The sequence below is a fragment of the Portunus trituberculatus genome, chromosome 4 (assembly GCF_017591435.1).
Source record: "Portunus trituberculatus isolate SZX2019 chromosome 4, ASM1759143v1, whole genome shotgun sequence".
NCBI classification, from domain to species: domain Eukaryota; kingdom Metazoa; phylum Arthropoda; class Malacostraca; order Decapoda; family Portunidae; genus Portunus; species Portunus trituberculatus.
In genome coordinates this window covers 7065187-7084117 of record NC_059258.1, presented here as the reverse complement: position 1 = coordinate 7084117, position 18931 = coordinate 7065187, and the positions used below count along the sequence as shown (strand labels likewise).

Sequence of the window (18931 nt, the reverse complement as noted above, 5' to 3'; positions counted from 1 at the left end):
ACAAGAGGAAAGGGAAGAAGATTGAGAAAAACTGTTTGCAGGACTGTTGCTGATTTGATTTAGTTTTTTTCCAAAGCATTACCACAAGCCAATAAAAGCTGTTCGCCTGAAAAAAGTCATAAACGTGAAGTAAAGTGGGTACATTATTATAACATGTAGTCGTTTCATATGCTGCTGAGGACTGATTGTAGACATTAACCTTTTCCTCGTAGCTTTCGACCTGCTTTGAATGAATCTGCACTTTGTTTCCATCGCAAATCAGTAGTTTTTATGTATTCCCCCCATCCCCCCCTTCCCCCCAAAACACAGTCTATCCCCTCAGAAAGTATTGTATTGTGATGAAAATGATAAAATGCTTAATACAAAGTGGACCAAAATGTACCAGAAAAACTTAATTTTCTTACAAAGTACCACAAAAAGTAAAAGTTGAAAATTTTTACTGTACTGCTGTGGAAAGTATTTACCACCACTGCTGGTTACCGCTGCCCAAGCCAACTTATTATAACTTATCTATTTAACCAAAACTAAGCTAACTCTAATTTTAACCTAATCTAGCTAACATAACCTAGTTGAGGCAACATGCAACGCTGATACGTCTTCCTTAGAACAAATTAACTATCAAACACAATTAAACTGATCTGACCAAAGCAAAATAGCCTTGCCTGACTACCAAGGCTAAGAAATTAATATGAAGTTGTTACCTTATTTCTCTTCATAAAATTTGGTTATACAATTGAAATACTCAAGATGACACTCTACCCATTCAGACATCTTCCATGAAATGTTTCAAATAGAGTCACTTCTCTCCACAAGCTACTCAGATTGGCTAGATATATTATGTATTTTGTTGGTCAGTGGCTGCATACTCAAACAAAAGAACCACTGTCATCCATTTCACATGTTCATAAATAATGTGACAATATGCACACATGAACAAATACACCTAGCAGCATTCTTCAGTGCTTGTCAGTCCATCACACATGCGGATGTTAACTCGTTCCCCAAAAAAATGGTAATCTTTAAGAATTGTTGTCAGCATTATAAACAATTTGCAACATGTATATATGGATTCAAATTACTCAGAATAAAAAGCTGTATAAGATGAGAAGAATAAGGATAATCTTGATAATGGTGTAACATTGTAATTATATTGGTTTGGTTAGGGTTAGGTTTAGCTAGAATGCATCAATGGTTTTGTATTTGTATAACACAAAAATCTCTGCATGTAGTAAAAATGCTCCACATTTAGTTATTTTTTCAAACTATAAGAAACTTTTTCCTGCGGTCAGGAGTGCCACTTTGTGTTCTAGGTATCAAAATACAACCATTGATGTACTCCTTATTACTTAATGTCAAACTGCTGTCTTTCTCCATATTTATCAGAAAGGGTGTCAGTTTGACATTAAGTAACAAGAAATGCATTAATTTGATTCTTAGAACACAAAATGAGAATTCCTAACTATTGGAAATCAAGAAAAATTCCCTATACTTCAGAAAAATCCCTAGATTTAGGATTTTTTCTGTGTTGAGATTTGTTTTTCTGCATCTTATGATAACATGTAAAACCAGTGATGCATTCTAATTAAATGTAACCTCTAATTAAACTTATCATGAGTTCATATCTAATGTAACTTAATGCTGTGATTTTTGTGTTCTGTGCCAAACTTTTTAATAGCATTAATGCTAAATGAGTAATTTGCAATGGAAGATGTATAGAAGAAAAGTGTCTTAGATAAAATGTCTGCTTTTGAGTTGTGCACTTCTTTTTTGTGTCAGTAAGACTGATGGCTCCAGTAATATCAACACCTTACATCACAACACTTGGATGCATCATGCAGGACCCACAACACTACTGGAGAGGCAATAGTTACTTACAGTGTATTGGGTGAAACAGCAATAAAACCTTTTTTATATATTTTCCTATAGGAATTTAGGTACCTAATTTTCCTCAGTTTAGGTAACCTCATTTGTCACAATTTTACTTTTCCCATCATAACAAAAAAACATTTTTATTCCATCTGGTACCCAAACTTATGCCACAGGAAAGATACATTATTAATGGTTAGAAAATATAGTAAAGAAAGACATTTTGAAAAAAAAAAAATATATATATATATATATATATATATATATATATATATATATATATATATATATATATATATATATATATATATATTTAAAAATCACTTACTTTAGACTTCATCTGTCCTCATCCACCCCACAACACTAAATTAATCAAACCAACCTTATCTTAGGGTTGCCATACATCCCAATTTTCCCGGACATGTCCGGAATTCAGATAACAAAATCTGCGTCCGGGGGGATTTTTGAAAATCTCTTAAATGTCCAGAATTTCACCTTCCACCAGTAACTGTTAAAAAATCACATTTATTAAACTTCCTTGGGTTGAAATGATGGGAGAGAGAGAGAGAGAGAGAGAGAGAGAGGGTTCACCGAGTGGCAGCTGCTTTGGTTTGGTTTCGGTCAAGACTCTTGACGTGTATGAATCCTGTATGAAGTCAGTGCTCGCAGCCTTCCCAACGCCACCTCATGCTTTCCGGTATCATATCAGGACCATAATCAGGTGTTAGTGAAGGTGTCCAGAATTTTGATAGTTCATATATGGCAACCCTACCTTATCTTGGACCACCTAATGTAATTGGAGGTATTTGCCCACTCTGATCCTCCAAGAACAGAGACCAATGTGCCCTGCTGGCAATAATTTTATTATTTTTTATGGAATCAGTATGTAAATATAGGACTCATGATTAGTTTACCATAAAAGTGACTGTTTTCTGTTGTTTGTCATCTTCAGAAAACAGACAAAAGCAGGCAACCTATATATTTTTTTCTCTAAGATTTGCATGGGATTATTTCATAATGTACGTATGGACCTAGTATGAAAAATCACTTAATTGTTATTATCATCCTTATTTCCATTGAGGAGAGAAAGAGAGAGAGAGAGAGAGATAGGGCTGCCTCTGAGTCAAGTATCCCACCCAGAGTGAAGAGGTTAAACAATATTTGTTATGTATAGATACATTCTTTATTAGAAGACCCTTGAGAAAGAATAATATATAATTACGGTGTTTTTGGTGGGGCTGGAATGTATTAATGACATTTCAGTTAATTTCATATGGAAAAATTTATTTGTGTTACTAGCAATTTGAGATGTGAGCTCTATCACAGAACAAATTAAACTCATGACTAAAGGTACCACTGTATATTTTTTTTAGGTTCTTGAAAATTTGCTGTATACCCAGATGTTTTACTCAGAAATTTATTTTCAAGAGAGAGAGAGAGAGAGAGAGAGAGAGAGAGAGAGACAGATACAGACAGACAGACAGACAGAGAGAGAGAGAGAGAGAGAGAGAGAGAGTAGCCAGACAATATTTGGGATGAAGGAGGAAAAAGGGAAATATTTTAGGTGTGATCGCCTTCCCTTTAGTCTTTGTTCGGGACAACGGATGACCACCATAAATTGTGTAATCAAAGATCCCTTTAGGTTGTCACTGAGCTGTGATTCTTCAAGATGTAAATCATTTAGATGATCATGTAGAAAAAAAATTTTATTAACATAAGTCATGGTAATGCAGCTTATCTAACTATTAGGTGATAAAGTAAGTGGTGGTAACTTGGCAGAAACTGAATAGTATATGACCACCATTCATGAATTTTCTTCACCTAAGTATACCAACAAACCATGACACTGAAGGCTGGCAAAAAGAACTCTTAGCCATGACAGACAACATCTTCAGGTATAGTATGTTAATCAGCTGCCTTTTCTTTTTTTTTTTTTTTTTTTTTTTTTTTTTTTTTTTTTCTTTTTAAGACAAGTTTGAGTTAAGATAGAGATTTCAGTTACATTGTGTTGTGAAATTTTGCTGACAAATATCTTATTGCTGGGAAAATATATCTTTTACATGTTTTCTATTTTTAAAATAGACACAAGGGAAATTTATAGAGGAAATATTGTTTTTTTCAATTAAACTGTATGGAGTCAAGTGTTGCTTATATGCTTTAATCATGCATTTCTATATGCTAATCTAATACTAATATATATTTAGTTAGTGTCTCATCATTTTCAACCAAGAAGCAAAGGCTAGAGTAACTTAATCTTCTAATGGATAGATTTGGGCTTCCATTAATTTTCTCAAGATAGATTATTAAAAAAAGATATCCAATTGGAGCTTTTTATCATTAACCCCTTCAATACTGGGACACATTTTTACCTTGAGATTTATGTATGATTAAAACCTTTTATTGTCATTAGGAAGGATTTATGGAGATTAGAAGATTAATGTCATTATTTTAATCCCATAAATCTCTGAAGCTGTATAAAATCATCAAATAGTAAGCAGATTTAATATGGAAATGTGTCATGGTACTCAAGGAGTTAATTGGAAAAGTAACTTTGATAAATTCTTTGGCTTATCATTTCTGTATGGTCTAATTGAGCAAAATTGCAAACTATTACAGACCGTAAGATGAATGTGTGAAAGAACCATTAGAGTTTCATATAGTTTGTAGTAAAAGAACCATTGGAACTTTATACAGTTTAACGATAAAAGAAAGAAGGTAATTTTGTGATGAAGTAAGTTGTGATTCAGAGATAATATTCACTTCTCAGAAACCTTTCATGTCAGCCTGCCAACCACTTGTGAGGATTCTTGCACTTTATGGTAGACCATCTGTTCCTAAGAGTGTTTTCGAACAGTAGCTCAAATATTCTTGCCAAAAGATTATTCACCAATTGTTGTTTCAGGAATTTCTTGTGATGTTAGTTTTCCTATTTATCCTTAGGTCACACACAGTATCAAGAGCGAGCCAAAGATGAGCTACAGTGTTCACGTGCTGCACAATGGCTACTCCTACCTTAAGGATGGTGTCATGAGGGCGAACTGCACATGCACACTCATAAAGGGTCCCAACTTAGTAATTGTGGATACCATGACAGCCTGGGACAAGGATGTGCTGTTGGAAGGTATTTCACATCACTGTTCTGATCTCAAGTTTACATAATTTCATATTTTGTCGCTAACACTTAATGTTTAGATGTTGTACATTCACTTAATGACTCACAGTTTAAAGAAAGACAAGGTTTGATGCTTAGCCATGTAGTGTTTAGCATGAAATTTTACTGTATCTAACTTTTTATGAGACACATGAACTAAATTGACACCCAAATTTAGACAGGATCTCTTTCGTGAAGAAGAAAAAACTGGTATTCTTAAGTCTCCACTCATATTCATAATACATCATTGTAAAGTTTCATCATATGATATACCATTATTTACCTCTTAAGACTCAAGGTTACATAAATATCATAGGTACAATGTATGTGTGACAAAGAAAACCTACACACTGATCCTGCTTTGAGACACTCGAGATAAGCAAATGTCAGTCAGACCTTCACTTGAATATTAGTAATTATAATAATGATAATAATAATAATAATAATAATAATAATAGTAAAATAGTAATATTACTAATGATAATGAGCTAACAATAGGTAATAGATTTGATAAAAATGAAGATGAGAAGGCTATGAAAATCTTTTAAAATGTAAAATTGTTAGATTAGAAGAATACTTATAGACTGGCAGCCCAGAGCATTTTGGTCAAACGAAGCAGGTACCAATATCTGACTATTGGGCCTCGTAGGTCTTAAGTTAGCATATACAGATATGGATTTCTGGTGAGGACCCTCTGCTGCATGTAGCCCCTGTGACCCCCGAAAGGGCCAAAAAAAATACACTAGATCAAACATTGATGGATACCAGGAAACTATTACACTAGGCTTACAAGCATATCATATGAAGATTTTTTTCGTGTTTCCCAGACATTCTACCTGCTGCGCCCAAAAGGGTCCCAAAAAATTAGGCTAGATCAAATATGAAAGATACTGCTTGAAATCAGTTTCATTCGAATAAATAAATCTTACTGAGTAAGAAATGACCGATGCAAGACAAATTTTCCACTCCTAAGGGTCTCCCAGACATCCCCAAAATGTGGACCCTGGGAATCCACCCACCAAAATGAGCTGTATCAAACATTGAATGTACTACATAAGACTTGTTCTAAACAACAAAGCATATTCTACATTACAAGTAATGACTACTCCCAGACACACTCAATGCTGCATTTGACCCCCCAGACCCCCGAAAAGGGCCTCAAATTTCAGGCTAGATCAAACATGAAAGGTACTGTTTGAAATCAGTTTCATTCGAATAAGTAAATCCTACTGAGTAACAAATGACCGATGCAAGACAATTTTTCCGCTGCCAAGTGTCTCCCAGACACCCCCAAAATGTGAACCCTGGGGATCCACCCACTAAATTGAGCTTTATGAAACATCGAAACACTGCAATGACAAATGCGACAAACTTAAAATAATACAATGACAAAATAAGGTACCTGAATTTCCGTCAGAGTGAGCAATATCAAACATTGAAATAACACTTCAATGACAATAGTCAGATATTGGTACCTGCTTCATTTGACCAAAATGCTCTGGGCTGCCGGTCTATTACCGTGTGATATTTGATCGTAATATCACAAACATTTAAAACTGCATCACTGAGTTATTAAATGAAAGATGCTTCTGATGCCAGCTACGTATCAGTCTTTCAGAGAGTAAGCTTGAAGAAGTAGCCAGAATTTATTCTGGGGAGCCCTGTGGTTTGCCATGCAGCCGCCAAGGGGCCGCCGAGTTTTAATTCAAATTGCCAAGCGTGCACTCAGTGGTCCATGGCTACCCTATCGCCAAAAGTGAATTTCGCCAAGCTGAGATTCACCAAGTGTTGGGGCTTACTGTATTACCATAGGTTCTTCACTTCAGCTATCACAATTTTGGCTATTTTGCAGTGATAGATGTACCAATTAGGCACGATAGCAGAGGGTTGAGTGTACAGAAGTTGCTAAAGCACTATCCTTGAGAAGAGGGTTGATATCGGCTCGGTAAATGATTTGAACATAAATGTGGCTGGAATGGAGGTTGGGCTAGTAATGGCAGATGTGCATGTTCAGGTCCTCATTGGGACAAGAAGGCCCGAGCTGCCCCATAGTGCTGATATATGTAAGTCATTCATGTGGAGTTTGAATATGAATCCAAACAGGTTTAAAAATCTTCATGGAGCATTTCATACTGTTGGGATCTTTACATTTAAGAGTTGTCTGCTCTCAAGGCCAAGTTACCTGATCACCATATCACCAGAGTTGAGATAAAGTAATATACAATAGTAATCAGTGCAATTCTAAATGTGTGTGTGTGTGTGTGTGTGTGTATTTACCTAATTGTATTTACCTAATTGTAACATACGGGAAAAGAGCTATGCTCGTGTTGTCCCGTCTCCATATCTATTAATGTCCAGCTTTTTCTTAAAATCATGAATATTCCTTGCGTTGACCACTTCCACGTCTAAACTATTCCATGCTTCCACCCTTCTATGAGGAAGCTATATTTTTCACATCTCTCCTATAAGTGGCCATTTTAGTTTTTCCCATGCCCTCTCGACATTCTTTCATTCCACATACACAGATCTTCCCTATCCATTTTTCCATGCCAATCATCACTCTGTATATTGCTATCAGGTCTCCCCTTTCTCTTCTGTTTTCCAGGGTCGGAAGTTGCATTCTTTTCAGTCTGTCTTCATAAGTCAAATCTCTTAAGTCAGGCACCATTTTGTTGCAGCCCTCTGTACTTTCTCTAGTTTCCTTATGTGTTTCTTTAAGTTCGGAGCCCACTGTATTGTTGCATATTCAAGCCTCGGTCTTATCATTGCAGTAATTATTTTCTTCATCATTTCTTCATCTAAATATCTGAACGCCACTCTTATGTTCCTCAATAAGTTCAATACTTCTCCAATTATTTTGTTTATATGTCTCTCTGGCGATAGGTCATTGGTAATTGTCACCCCAAGGTCTTTTTCTTCATGACTGGTTTTATGTCTTCATTTCCTATCTTGTACATACTCCTGATTCTTCTTTCACTCTTGCCAAACTCTATTTTCTTGCATTTTGTCGTGTTGAACTCCATTTGCCATGTACAGCTCCATTTCCATATTCTGTCCAAGTCTTCCTGGAGTAGTTCGCAATCTTTGTCACATCTCACTTTTCTTAACAATTTTGCATCGTCTGCAAATAGGCTCACATAACTGGACACCCCATCCACCATGTCATTTATGTAGACCGCGAACATTACTGGTGCCAACACTGATCCCTGTGGAACTCCACTCTCCACCAAGCCCCATTCTGATGGTCTGTCCTTAATTATTGTTCTCATTTCTCTTCCTACCAAAAGTCTTCCATCCATTTTAGTAAACTGCCATGCACTCCTCCTACCATTTCAAGTTTCCAGATCAGTCTCCGGTGTGGTACCTTATCAAAGGCCTTTTTTAAATCCAGATATATTCCATCAGCCCAACCATCTCTTTCCTGTATTACATCTATCACCCTCGAATAGTAACATATCAGGTTTGTCGTGCATGAACGCCCTTTTCTAAAACCAAATTGACACTCACAAAGTATGTCATTTTTCTCCAAGAAGTCTGTCCATCTATTCTTCACCACCCTCTCACACATCTTAGCTACCACACTTGTAAGTGACACTGGTCTATAGTTCAATGGGTCTCTCTTGTTACCTGATTTATAGATTGGGACAATGTTAGCTCTTTTCCAGTCTTGGGGCACTACACCTTCCCTTAATGAGGCATCAATTACTTCACAAACTTTTTCTGCCAGTTGCTCCTGCATTCTCTTAAAATCCATCCTGATACCCCATCAGGTCCCACAGCTTTTCTCACTTCTAAACTCCCCATCATATTCTTGATCTCCTCCACAGTTACTTGAAACTCCTTCATAATCCCTTTCTGTTCCATTACCAGTGGTTTGTCAAAAGCAGTCTCCTTTGTGAATACCTTCCGAAAGCATCCATTCATAGCCTCTGCCATTTCCTGGGATCTTCACTGCATACTCCATTTACTTCTAAACTTTCAATACTTTCTCTATTTTTGATGTTGTTGTTCACATGTCTGTAAAAAGCCTTGGTTGGTCTTTACATTTATCAATTATATCCTTTTCTTGTTTCTTTCTTTCTTCTCTTCTAATCAACACATATTCATTTCTTGCTCTTTTGTAACTTTCCACTGCTTAATCCGTCTTTTCCTTCTCCACCTCTTCCATGCATCCTCTTTTCTTGTTCTAGCCTTTTCACATCTATCGTTAAACCAGTCCTGCTTTCCAACTTCTCTATGTTGTCTTATTGGTACAAATTTTTCTCACCTTCTTTGTATATTTTATAAATTCCTTCCACTTTTCATTTGCTCCTTAGCACTCTTGAATTTCATCCAATTTGTCTCTTGAAAGAATTTCTTTAGGTTTCCAAAATCTGTCTTGGCATAATTCCATCTTCCCACTTTATATTCTTCATTTCTTCTAGATTTCTCTTCATCTATCACCTTGAACTCCAAAACTGCATGATCACTCTTTGCTAAAGGGCACTCCACCCTCATCTCCTCAATGACCATTGGCTCTGTACTAAAGACCAAGTCCAGTCTTGACGATGCTCCCTCTCCTCCAAACCTAGTATCTTCTTTGACCCACTGAGTTAACACATTTTCCATTGCCAGTGTCAATAGTGTATTTCCCATGTTGTCTCTGATCCTTCCATTGACCAGTCCTCCCAACACACCTCTTTACAATTAAAATCTCCCATCATTATAGTTCGTTCACAGCCACCCAACATTTCTTCCAGACATGTTCCTGTATCACTTATCATTTCTTCATATTCCTGTACTGACCATGCATTTGTCTTAGGTGGTACGTACACCACTATGTAGTGCCTCTTTTTCCTTCATTAGTTTCTGCTCTGATCTTTAGCACTTCTGCCTTTCCCATACCTTCTTTCACTTGATCCACCTTTATATCTTTTTAACCAGCAACATCACTCCTCCTCCCATCTTACCTACTCTATTTCTTTTCCAAACATTATATTTCCTTCTCCAACCATCATCAGGTCTTCTCCCTCTCTCAGTTTTGTTTCAGTAAGACCCACAATATCTGGGTTCTTGTCCCTCAAGTAATCGTTGAGTTCTAAAATCCCGATATCACTCCATTTATGTTGGAATACATTACATTCGCTCATACGTAAGTTTCTTTAGTCCTTTCTTGCTGTACTTTTCTGGGTTATGAACCACTTCCTCAGTCTCATATCCAAGATTCTCCAGAAAAACTCTTTCTTCTCCTCTTCTGTCCTCTCTTCATTTTTTTCAAAGCCTCCTTTCTCAACTCATTTAACATTTCTCTTTCCTTTTCACCGAGATCTCTTCTCAACCAAATCTTCCTTGTTGTTTCCTGCTGGGCTAGCCTCCATGACTTCTCCACCAATTCATCTACATCCTTTTGTGACTTAAGTTTGATTCTTATTGGCCTCATACCTTCTCTTGTGAACTTTCCAATTCTATGGAAGTCCTCTATTTCTTGTACTAGGTCTTTTCCTCCTCCTGCACCACATTAATGATATTATTTATCACCTTTTTATGTTTTCTCTCTCTCCATTTTACTCGGTGTCTTATCCTCCTCCACACCAAATATCACCACACATCTCTTTTTGTCTACAGTTTCCCTCACCAATGTCTCATTTGATTTAATAACCTTCACCACTTTCTCAGCAATCTTCTCTTCTATGATCTGTTGATCTATAATTTCAGCAAGGCCCAAAGTTTTCTCCCCAGACTCTTTGATTTCCTTTTCCAGACTTGCAACTTTGTAATTTACCTCCTTTCTTTCCACTTCCTGACTTTTTTTCCATTCAGCCTGCTTCTCCATCGCAATTCACTTTAATTAGCTTAACTTCCTCTTTCAGTGCTTCATTTTCCTTCTTCATATCGGCACACTCTTTCATTACATTGTCATAACTCGTGTGTGTGTGTGTGTGTGTGTGTGTGTGTGTGTGTGTGTGTGTGTGTGTGTGTGTGTGTGTGTGTGTGGTGCTTCAACCTTTTTTTTTTTTTAAATCCATCTCAAATATGGATCAGTGTTTACTGTAAATGTTATTCTACTCTTTGTTTCTTTCTTTTAGGGCTTGCCAAGGAAAACACCTCCTGTGCTGATGTGAAGTATGCAGTTGGAACACATGGCCACTCAGATCACTTGGGTAACCTAAACTTATTTACAGCAGCAACACACATCGTTGGATACAGTGTTTCCTACAAAGATGAATTTTTCATTCATCCATTTGAAACAGGTCTGTAATTTCATATTTTATCAATGTATTAATTTCTGGCAAACATATTGGTATCTTTTCTTCCTCACATCTTGTGTTCAAACATTGCTATACATTTTTTTTTTTTTATTTATTTTTTTTTTTTTTTATTTATTTATTTTTTTTTTTTTTTTTTTTTTTTTTTCCTTCTCCTGATGGCAATATATTGTGATGTTGGCATTGTCCATGTTGCTATGGTGTCTTTAAGTTAGCATGTGGTGAATTATATCTGGTTATAGAAATTACCAGATTTAGCTTCCTTATTGATGTACAATTTTATTTGAAAACTATAGTGGAAACTCAGTTTATGAATTCAATTTATTCCTGAAGGCCATTCACAAACCAAAATATTCATAAACCAAAACCATTTCCTATAGGAATCAATGTAAAAGAGATTAATCTGTTCCTAGACCCCAGGGATGTGTTTGAGAGTAACTCATTGTACACTGCAGTTCCTGCAGCACATATCATCTATCAAATGCTTTTGTGCACCTCTCAGCTGAAATAAACAAAGGATTGTCATTTGCTATAGTAATGGTGTTTAACTAATCACAAGATGGCATACACTGATGTCTCAACAGCAAGAAGACCAAATGAAGAGCACAAGGAAAGGTAAACATAACATTCATCACCCAGCTCTACATTGGCCAGAACTTGAGGATGACATTGCTTGGTTTTTAGGATAGGTTTTGTTCAGCATCCCTAGTGGGCCATGGTGTAACGGATACAGCCAGAAGAGTAGTATTGGCAGTGCTCCTGGATGTAAACAATCCAACAGCTGGGCTGCCACTTCCACTGCCATTTCCCCCCCTTCCCCTAAAAAGCCCCAACCAAACCATTTTCAATTTTTTTTTTGTGATTTTGTTGACCAGGCCTCTTTTGCAATTCACATTATTTAATGTAATGCTTCTCCACCCCAAAAATCTCAATTTCTTATAGATCCCCAAGATTGTTGGGAATGAGAGGAAGGCATAAGTTGGAGTTTAAAAAACAATCATAACCTGAAAAATATTTGTGTGTGATGGAAATGACGTACACTGTTGAACCTCGATAACTCGGATTCTGATAACTCAGATTTCACAATAAGTTAGACTCTGACTGACATAGGGACTAAACTCCGAGTTGAACTGCCCACTCATTTTTTTTCTCTCACTTTCTTTTATTTAATTTTCTATAAACATTATCAAAAATCTAATTCCAACAAAAGAATTGCATTTTGTTGTAGTTTAAAATGATACCAAACAAAAGTCAGAGTTTATGCTGATTTTGTGAAAATTTTTGGTGTAAAAAAACACTTTTTGAGATATTCACTCCTAAAGATTTTTATAATTTTGTCTTTGTTTTGCTATTTGCATTCACCTGATTGATATGAAAGTCCTACACATGCTTGTTTATTCAATGGTGTTCTCCTGGAGCATGATAGGATGATAATGCATCAGATCTCTACTTCTCTAGAAAATATTATTCACTTGTGCATCGCAAAAAAGTTTAGGATAATCATTTCTCTAAATAGGTTGCAGTACACATTCATTGGTCACTTCTGCAGCTGTCTGAAAAGTAGCCTGTGATTGAGTAGCAGCTGTCAATCCTCACCGTGAAGGGAAGGGACTCAAGGCAGGAGGAAAGTCATAGCCCTGTGCTACTTCCCAAAATACACTCTCTCTCTCTCTCTCTCTCTTTTTTCTTTTTTCTTTTTTTTTTCTTTCTCTCTCTCTCTCTCTCTCTTTCTCTCTCTCTCTCTCTCTCTCTCTCTCTCACACAATATTATATTATATATATATATATATATATATATATATATATATATATATATATATATATATATATATATATGTGTGTGTGTGTGTGTGTGTGTGTGTGTGTGTGTGTGTGTGTGTGTGTGTGTGTGTGTTTACCTAGTATTTACCTAGTTGTAGTTTTACAGGGCCTGGGCTTTATGCTCCTGTTTCCCCGTCTCCATATCTACACTTATCCAATCTTACTTTAAAAGTATGCACACTCGTTGCAGACACTACTTCATTTAAACTGTTCCACATCTCAATACATCTCTGCGGGAAACTATCATTTTTAATATCTCTCAGACATCTTCCTTTTCTCAGCTTTTTACATGTGATCTTGTGCTTCGGATGTCATATTCTTCTCTCAGGATCAGTTTCTCATTATCCACTTGGTCCATTCCGTTAATCAATTTATAAACTTGTATCAGATCCCCTCTCTCTCTTCTCTGCTCCAAGGTTGGTAGATCCATAGCCTTTAGTCTCTCCTCATATGTCATCCCTTCAAATTCTGGAACCATTCTTGTAGCTATTTTTTGTAGCCTCTCTAATTTCCTTATGTGTTTCTTTTTATGAGGGGTCCACACTACTCCTGCATATTCCAATCTGGGTCTTATTATAGTACTTATCAATTTCTTCATCATTTCTTTGTCCATGTAGTGAAATGCTACTCCAATATTCCTTAGCAAATTATGTTTCTCTAAAAATTCTATCAATATGGTTTACTGATTGATTGTTTTCTTCCATTGTCACTCCTAAGTCCTTTTCCTTTTTAACTTTCTCCAGTTCTACTCCATCTCCCATCTTGTAGATTCCCACTGGTCGTCTTTCACTTTTCCCATTTCCATGATCTCAGCTTTTACTATGTGATCTTGTGCTTCGAATGTCATATTCTTCTCTCAGGATCTGTTTCTCATTATCCATTTGGTCCATTCTGTTGATCAATTTATAAACTTGTATCAGATCCCCTCTCTCTCTTCTCTGTTCCAGGAATGGTAGATCCATAGCCTTTAGTCTCTCCTCATATGTCATCCCTTCAAATTCTGGAACCATTCTTGTAGCCATTTTTTGTAGTCTCTCCAACTTCCTTATGTGTTTCTTTTTATGAGGAGTCCACACTACTCCTGCATATTCCAATCTGGGTCTTATTATAATATTTATCAATTTCTTCATCATTTCTTTGTCCATGTAGTGAAATGCTAGTCCAATATTCCTTAGCAAATTATATGTCTCTGAAAATTCTATCAATATGGCTTACCGGTTGATTGTTTTCTTCCATTGTCACTCCCAAGTCCTTTTCCTTTTTTACTTTCTCCAGTTCTACTCCATCTCCCATCTTATAGATTCCCACTGGTCGTCTTTCACTCTTTCCCATTTCCATGACATGGCTTTTGTTCACATTGAATTCCATTTCCCACTTCTTACTCCATTCCCAGATCTTATTTAGGTCTTCTTGCAGTATTTCACAATCCTCCTTTTGTTTTATAACTCTGCACAGTTTCATATCATCTGCAAACAGATTTATGTAGCTGTTCACTCCTTCTGGCATGTCGTTAATATAAATGAGGAAAAGTATTGGTGCCAATACTGATCCCTGCGGCACTCTGCTTTCTACTGCTCTCCACTTGGACTTCATATCTTTAACTACCGTCCTTATTTCTCTCCCCCTCAAATAACTTTCTATCCATCTCAATGTGCTTCCTTTTAAGCCACCCTTCTCCTCTAACTTCCATAGTAATCTTGCATGTGGCACTTTGTCAAACACCTTTTTTAAATCCAAATAAATACAGTCAACCCATCCCTCTCTCTCTTGTACTCTATCAACTATTCTAGAATAGAAACTCAATAAATTAGTTACACAAGACCATCTTTTTCTAAAACCAAATTGGCTATTTGATATTAATTTGTTGTCTTCAAGGAATTTGATCCATTGTTTCTTTATTATTCTTTCACACATCTTGCATATTACACTAGTTAGTGATACCGGTCTGTAATTTAAAGGTTCTTCCTTCCTTCCACTCTTATATATGGGAACCACCTCAGCTCTTTTCCATTCTACTGGTACTGTTCCATTTTCTATTGAGCATTTTATGATGTTGTATATAGGACTTGCTAGTTCTTCCCTACATTCTTTCAGTATTCTGCCTGAGACTTCATCTGGTCCCATTGCCTTCTCTTCATCCAGTTCCTTCATTAACTCTTTTATTTCAAGCTTGGTTACTTTAATCTCTTTCATATAGATTGTCTCTCTATTACCCTGTGGCCTCTCAAATTTGGATTCCTTAGTAAAGACCTCCTGGAATTTTTATTTAATAGTTCTGCCATACTTTTTGGGTCTTCCACCATCCCGTTCTCTCCTTTTAACCTTTCTATTGTTTCTTTTTGCCTAATTTTTCCATTTATGAATCTATAGAACAATTTTGGTTGCTCCTTTTTTCGACAATGTTCTTTTCCTCTTCCTTCCTCACCTTAACATATTCATTTCTCGCTGCCTTGAAGTTTTCCTTATTTACTGGATTTCTATTTCTCCTCCACCTTTTCCATGCTCCATCTCTTTTCTCCTTTGCCCTAGCACACCTTGCATTAAACCAATCTTTCTTTCCTTCTTCTTTAGGTCTATATTTTGGGACATATTCCTGACTCCTGTTTTGTATATTTCCAAAAATAAGTTATATTTCTCTTTTTTCTTTCTTTATTTTTTTTTTTTCTTAAGATTTGCCTTTCCAAGAAAGGCATGGGCCTTTTCTGCTAACGCAGTGGCCCATAGTTAGTTGCTGGTTTTCTATGAGCTTATATATATATATATATATATATATATATATATATATATATATATATATATATATATATATATATATATATATATATATATATGCAGTATATATATATATTTTCTGAGCTTAAAAAAATTATATATATGTGGTCCCCTATCGAGGTGGCGGGAACTTTTGACCAACTCGATGAGTTGATCTAATCGTGTGTGTTGGAGTGTGAATGGAGCTGTAGGTCTTCGTTGAAGAAAGCGGCTGGTGTTTTCGCAGTTGGTGACATAGTGTAGTAGTGGTGTGTTAGTAGGTGTGTTGCAGTGAGTGCATGTGAGTGGCAGTGTATTGTTCAGCTCCGCTAGACAGTGGTATCCTAGGCGGAGCCTGTGCATTCGCGTAGTGATGTAGCGAGGTAACTTGTCGGGTAACATGATGTGTGTGTCGTCTGTGGTGGTGAGGTACCAGTTTGCACTGCGGGAGCCTTCGGCTGCGTTGCGTTGGACGTCGGTTTTGTAGGTTGTGTTTGCTGTTTTGTTTATTGTGCTTTTTAAAAGGCTCTTGGATGGTGGTATGTGGGTGTTTACAGCTGAGAGGTGCAGTGCGTTTTTAGTGGCTTCGTCTGCTAGCTCGTTCCCTTTGAGGCCAGAGTGGCTGGGGATCAAGTTTAGGGTGATCCTGCTTCCCTGATCGTGTATGTGTTTGGCTGTTGTGAGTATGGAAGTGATGATATGTATGTTGTCTTTGGGGTGTTTCTGTTGAAGGCATTGGATAGCTCCTAGAGAATCTGTGTGTATAGTAACGTGTCTGTGTTTTTGTGTTGCGTGCTCGAGTGCTTTTTTGATGGCGATTAGTTCAGTTTGTAGGGTGGATGAGTGGTAGGGAAGGCGGAAGCACCCTGTTGCTTCGTTGTGATTAAAAGCTGCTGCTTCTCTATGAGTGATGGGGTCTACAGACCCGTCGGTGAAATAGGTGTCGGCCCGGATAACTTCTCCGGCGGAGAGGGCTGCCTGTGCTTGGCGGGCAAGTTCGATGGGGGACAGGCTGTTTTTTTTTCCGGTCAAGGATGAAACGGAGACCTGGATGGGTGGATCCTCCCATGGGGGGGCACGCGAGTAAGCAGGTGGGGAGGATCGTGGCGCAGATTTGTGAATGTGACTTCAGCTTGCAGTGATTTTATGTTGTTTGCTGTTCTACTGGCCTATGTCTTTTTCCTAAAAAGGTTTTCGTCATGGGGGAGGCTTTGAATTACACTGCGGACGATGGCGGAGTGTCGTGGTTGGGTGGCTTTTCCTGCTAGGAGGTTGATGCTGATTGCCCGGATTCGGTGTAAGAGCTGAGGTAGCTTCGCCTCCGCTCTCAGATTGCATAGTTTTGCCCATTGCGGTGCACCAGGCATGAGGCGGAGGGCGGCGTTTTGGACTTTTTCGAGCTGGTCTATTTGGTAAGTTTGAGCGGTGGCAAGAACGGGTGCAGCATAGTCTACAATGCTGCGGATGGCCTGGAAGTAATAAGTCTTCAGTACTCGAAAGTCGGCTCTGCCTTCTATAGCTGTCATGGCTCTCATGATTCTAATACGTGGTTAGATCCAGTCAATGGTGTGGCGAACATGTTGCTGGAAGGTGAGTTTATGGTCGAGCCAGATCCCGAGATACTGGTGTCCTAGAGTCCACTCGATGTCGATGTTGTGCGCTCTGAGCGGTACATGAGGTCTTTGGCCATTGAAGTAAACAGCCTTGGTCTTGTTAAAGTTTTTTTATTTTAAGGTTTAAAGACTGGCAATTTGTCGTTAAATCATTGATCCCGCGCTGCGCCTTCTGTAGGTGATGTGGCCCGGTGGACACTAAGGCCACATCATCAGCGTAGCATAAGATCTTCGTTCTAGATGGTAGAGGTGAGGATGTCAAGTCTTCCATCAGTACATTGAAGAGGTATGGGTTGAGTATGCTGCCCTGTGGTGTCCCATTTTCGAAGGTCATGCTTGGTGAGAAATGGCCCTGGAAACGTATTCTTGCCCGTCTGTCAGTTAGGAAATCTTTTGTCCACTTGAGTAGTTTGCCTCCTACTCCCTTGCGTGCGAGTGCTGCTAATATGGCTGTCGGGTTGGCCAGTTCGAATGCTTTCTCCATGTCCAGAAAGACAACCACCGCTTTCCTCCTTGATATGGTGGTTAGCATTTCCCAAAGGCAATCTCTGGTGCCGAGGCCTCGGGTGTATGCAAAAATATTGTCTTTCACTGCGCCTGTAGCCCACTGCAGCCTTTCGAGAACCATCTTCTCTGCAGTTTTTCCGAGGCAACTGAGCAGCAAGATGGGCCTGGTTTTGCCAGGTTCTTTTGGTTTCGGGATGGGCATAATGGTTTCTTCTTTCCAGGCTGATGGAAGACGACCAGCATTGTAGGACATGTTGATGGCACGGAGTATCTCTTATTTGGCGATCGGGCTGGCATGTCTCACCATAGTGTAGGAGATCTTGTCACTCCCAGTAGCAGTGTCGGGTCGCGGTTGAAGAGCGTCCTGCAGCTCGATGAGTGTGAAGGCAGTATTGGATAGTTTCGCCTCCTCGCATGCTTGCTCGATTATTATTTTACGCTCTGTCTGGCGCCTGTTTACTTGAGTAATAGTGTCAGGGGTAGTTGGTGTGAACTTGCTCTGTCTACATAGGTGATTATAAGTTTTTCCGCTTCACCTTGCGGATCAGGGTGTGTTGGCGTGGCTGCAGTTTTCCTCCCTGAGGCTATCTTTGTGTTTCCACAAGTCTCCTATCTTCGTGTGTGCGTTCATGCCGCCACACCACTCCAGCCATTTTTATGTCATTATGCATTTCTTTCCCTCTCTTGCTGTCCTGACGGCAGCTCTGAGAAGGTCGCGTGTTGCCTGTGTGTTGTTCCGGCGGTTGAGTTTTCTTGCCTGGTTGATTCGGTGATTGTACTCTTTGACTCTTTTGTCGTAGTACCATCGGTCCTGATGATGCAGTTTGGGTCTTTTGGTGAGAGGGATTGATGCTTCTGCTGCAGTGTGGAAGGCGGTTACAAGCCTGTGCTCTAAGTCTTCCAGCTCCGGTTCGAGAAGTGTTTCTTGCAGGTGTTGGTCGAGCACTTCTATAAAGGTTGTCCAGTTTGCTTCCCTC

The 18931-nt window shown here is 38.2% G+C and overlaps 1 protein-coding gene across 4 annotated transcripts in view; it reads left to right on the top strand.

Annotated features, from left to right (window-relative positions):
- LOC123512522 (metallo-beta-lactamase domain-containing protein 1-like) overlaps positions 1 to 18931 on the top strand; it is a 28826-nt gene that overhangs the window by 3050 nt on the left and 6845 nt on the right. Inside the window, exons 2-4 of one of the 4 annotated variants that reach the window (XM_045268967.1) lie at positions 1777 to 1876; positions 4807 to 4987; positions 11083 to 11247. In XM_045268967.1, coding sequence (XP_045124902.1) covers positions 4837 to 4987; positions 11083 to 11247 — 316 coding nt within the window. In that variant the 5' untranslated portion in view covers positions 1777 to 1876; positions 4807 to 4836. Of the gene's footprint in view, positions 1 to 1762; positions 1877 to 3606; positions 3762 to 4806; positions 4988 to 11082; positions 11248 to 18931 lie in introns of those variants that run through there. The other 3 variants (XM_045268960.1, XM_045268944.1, XM_045268952.1) reach the window with 3 other exon arrangements.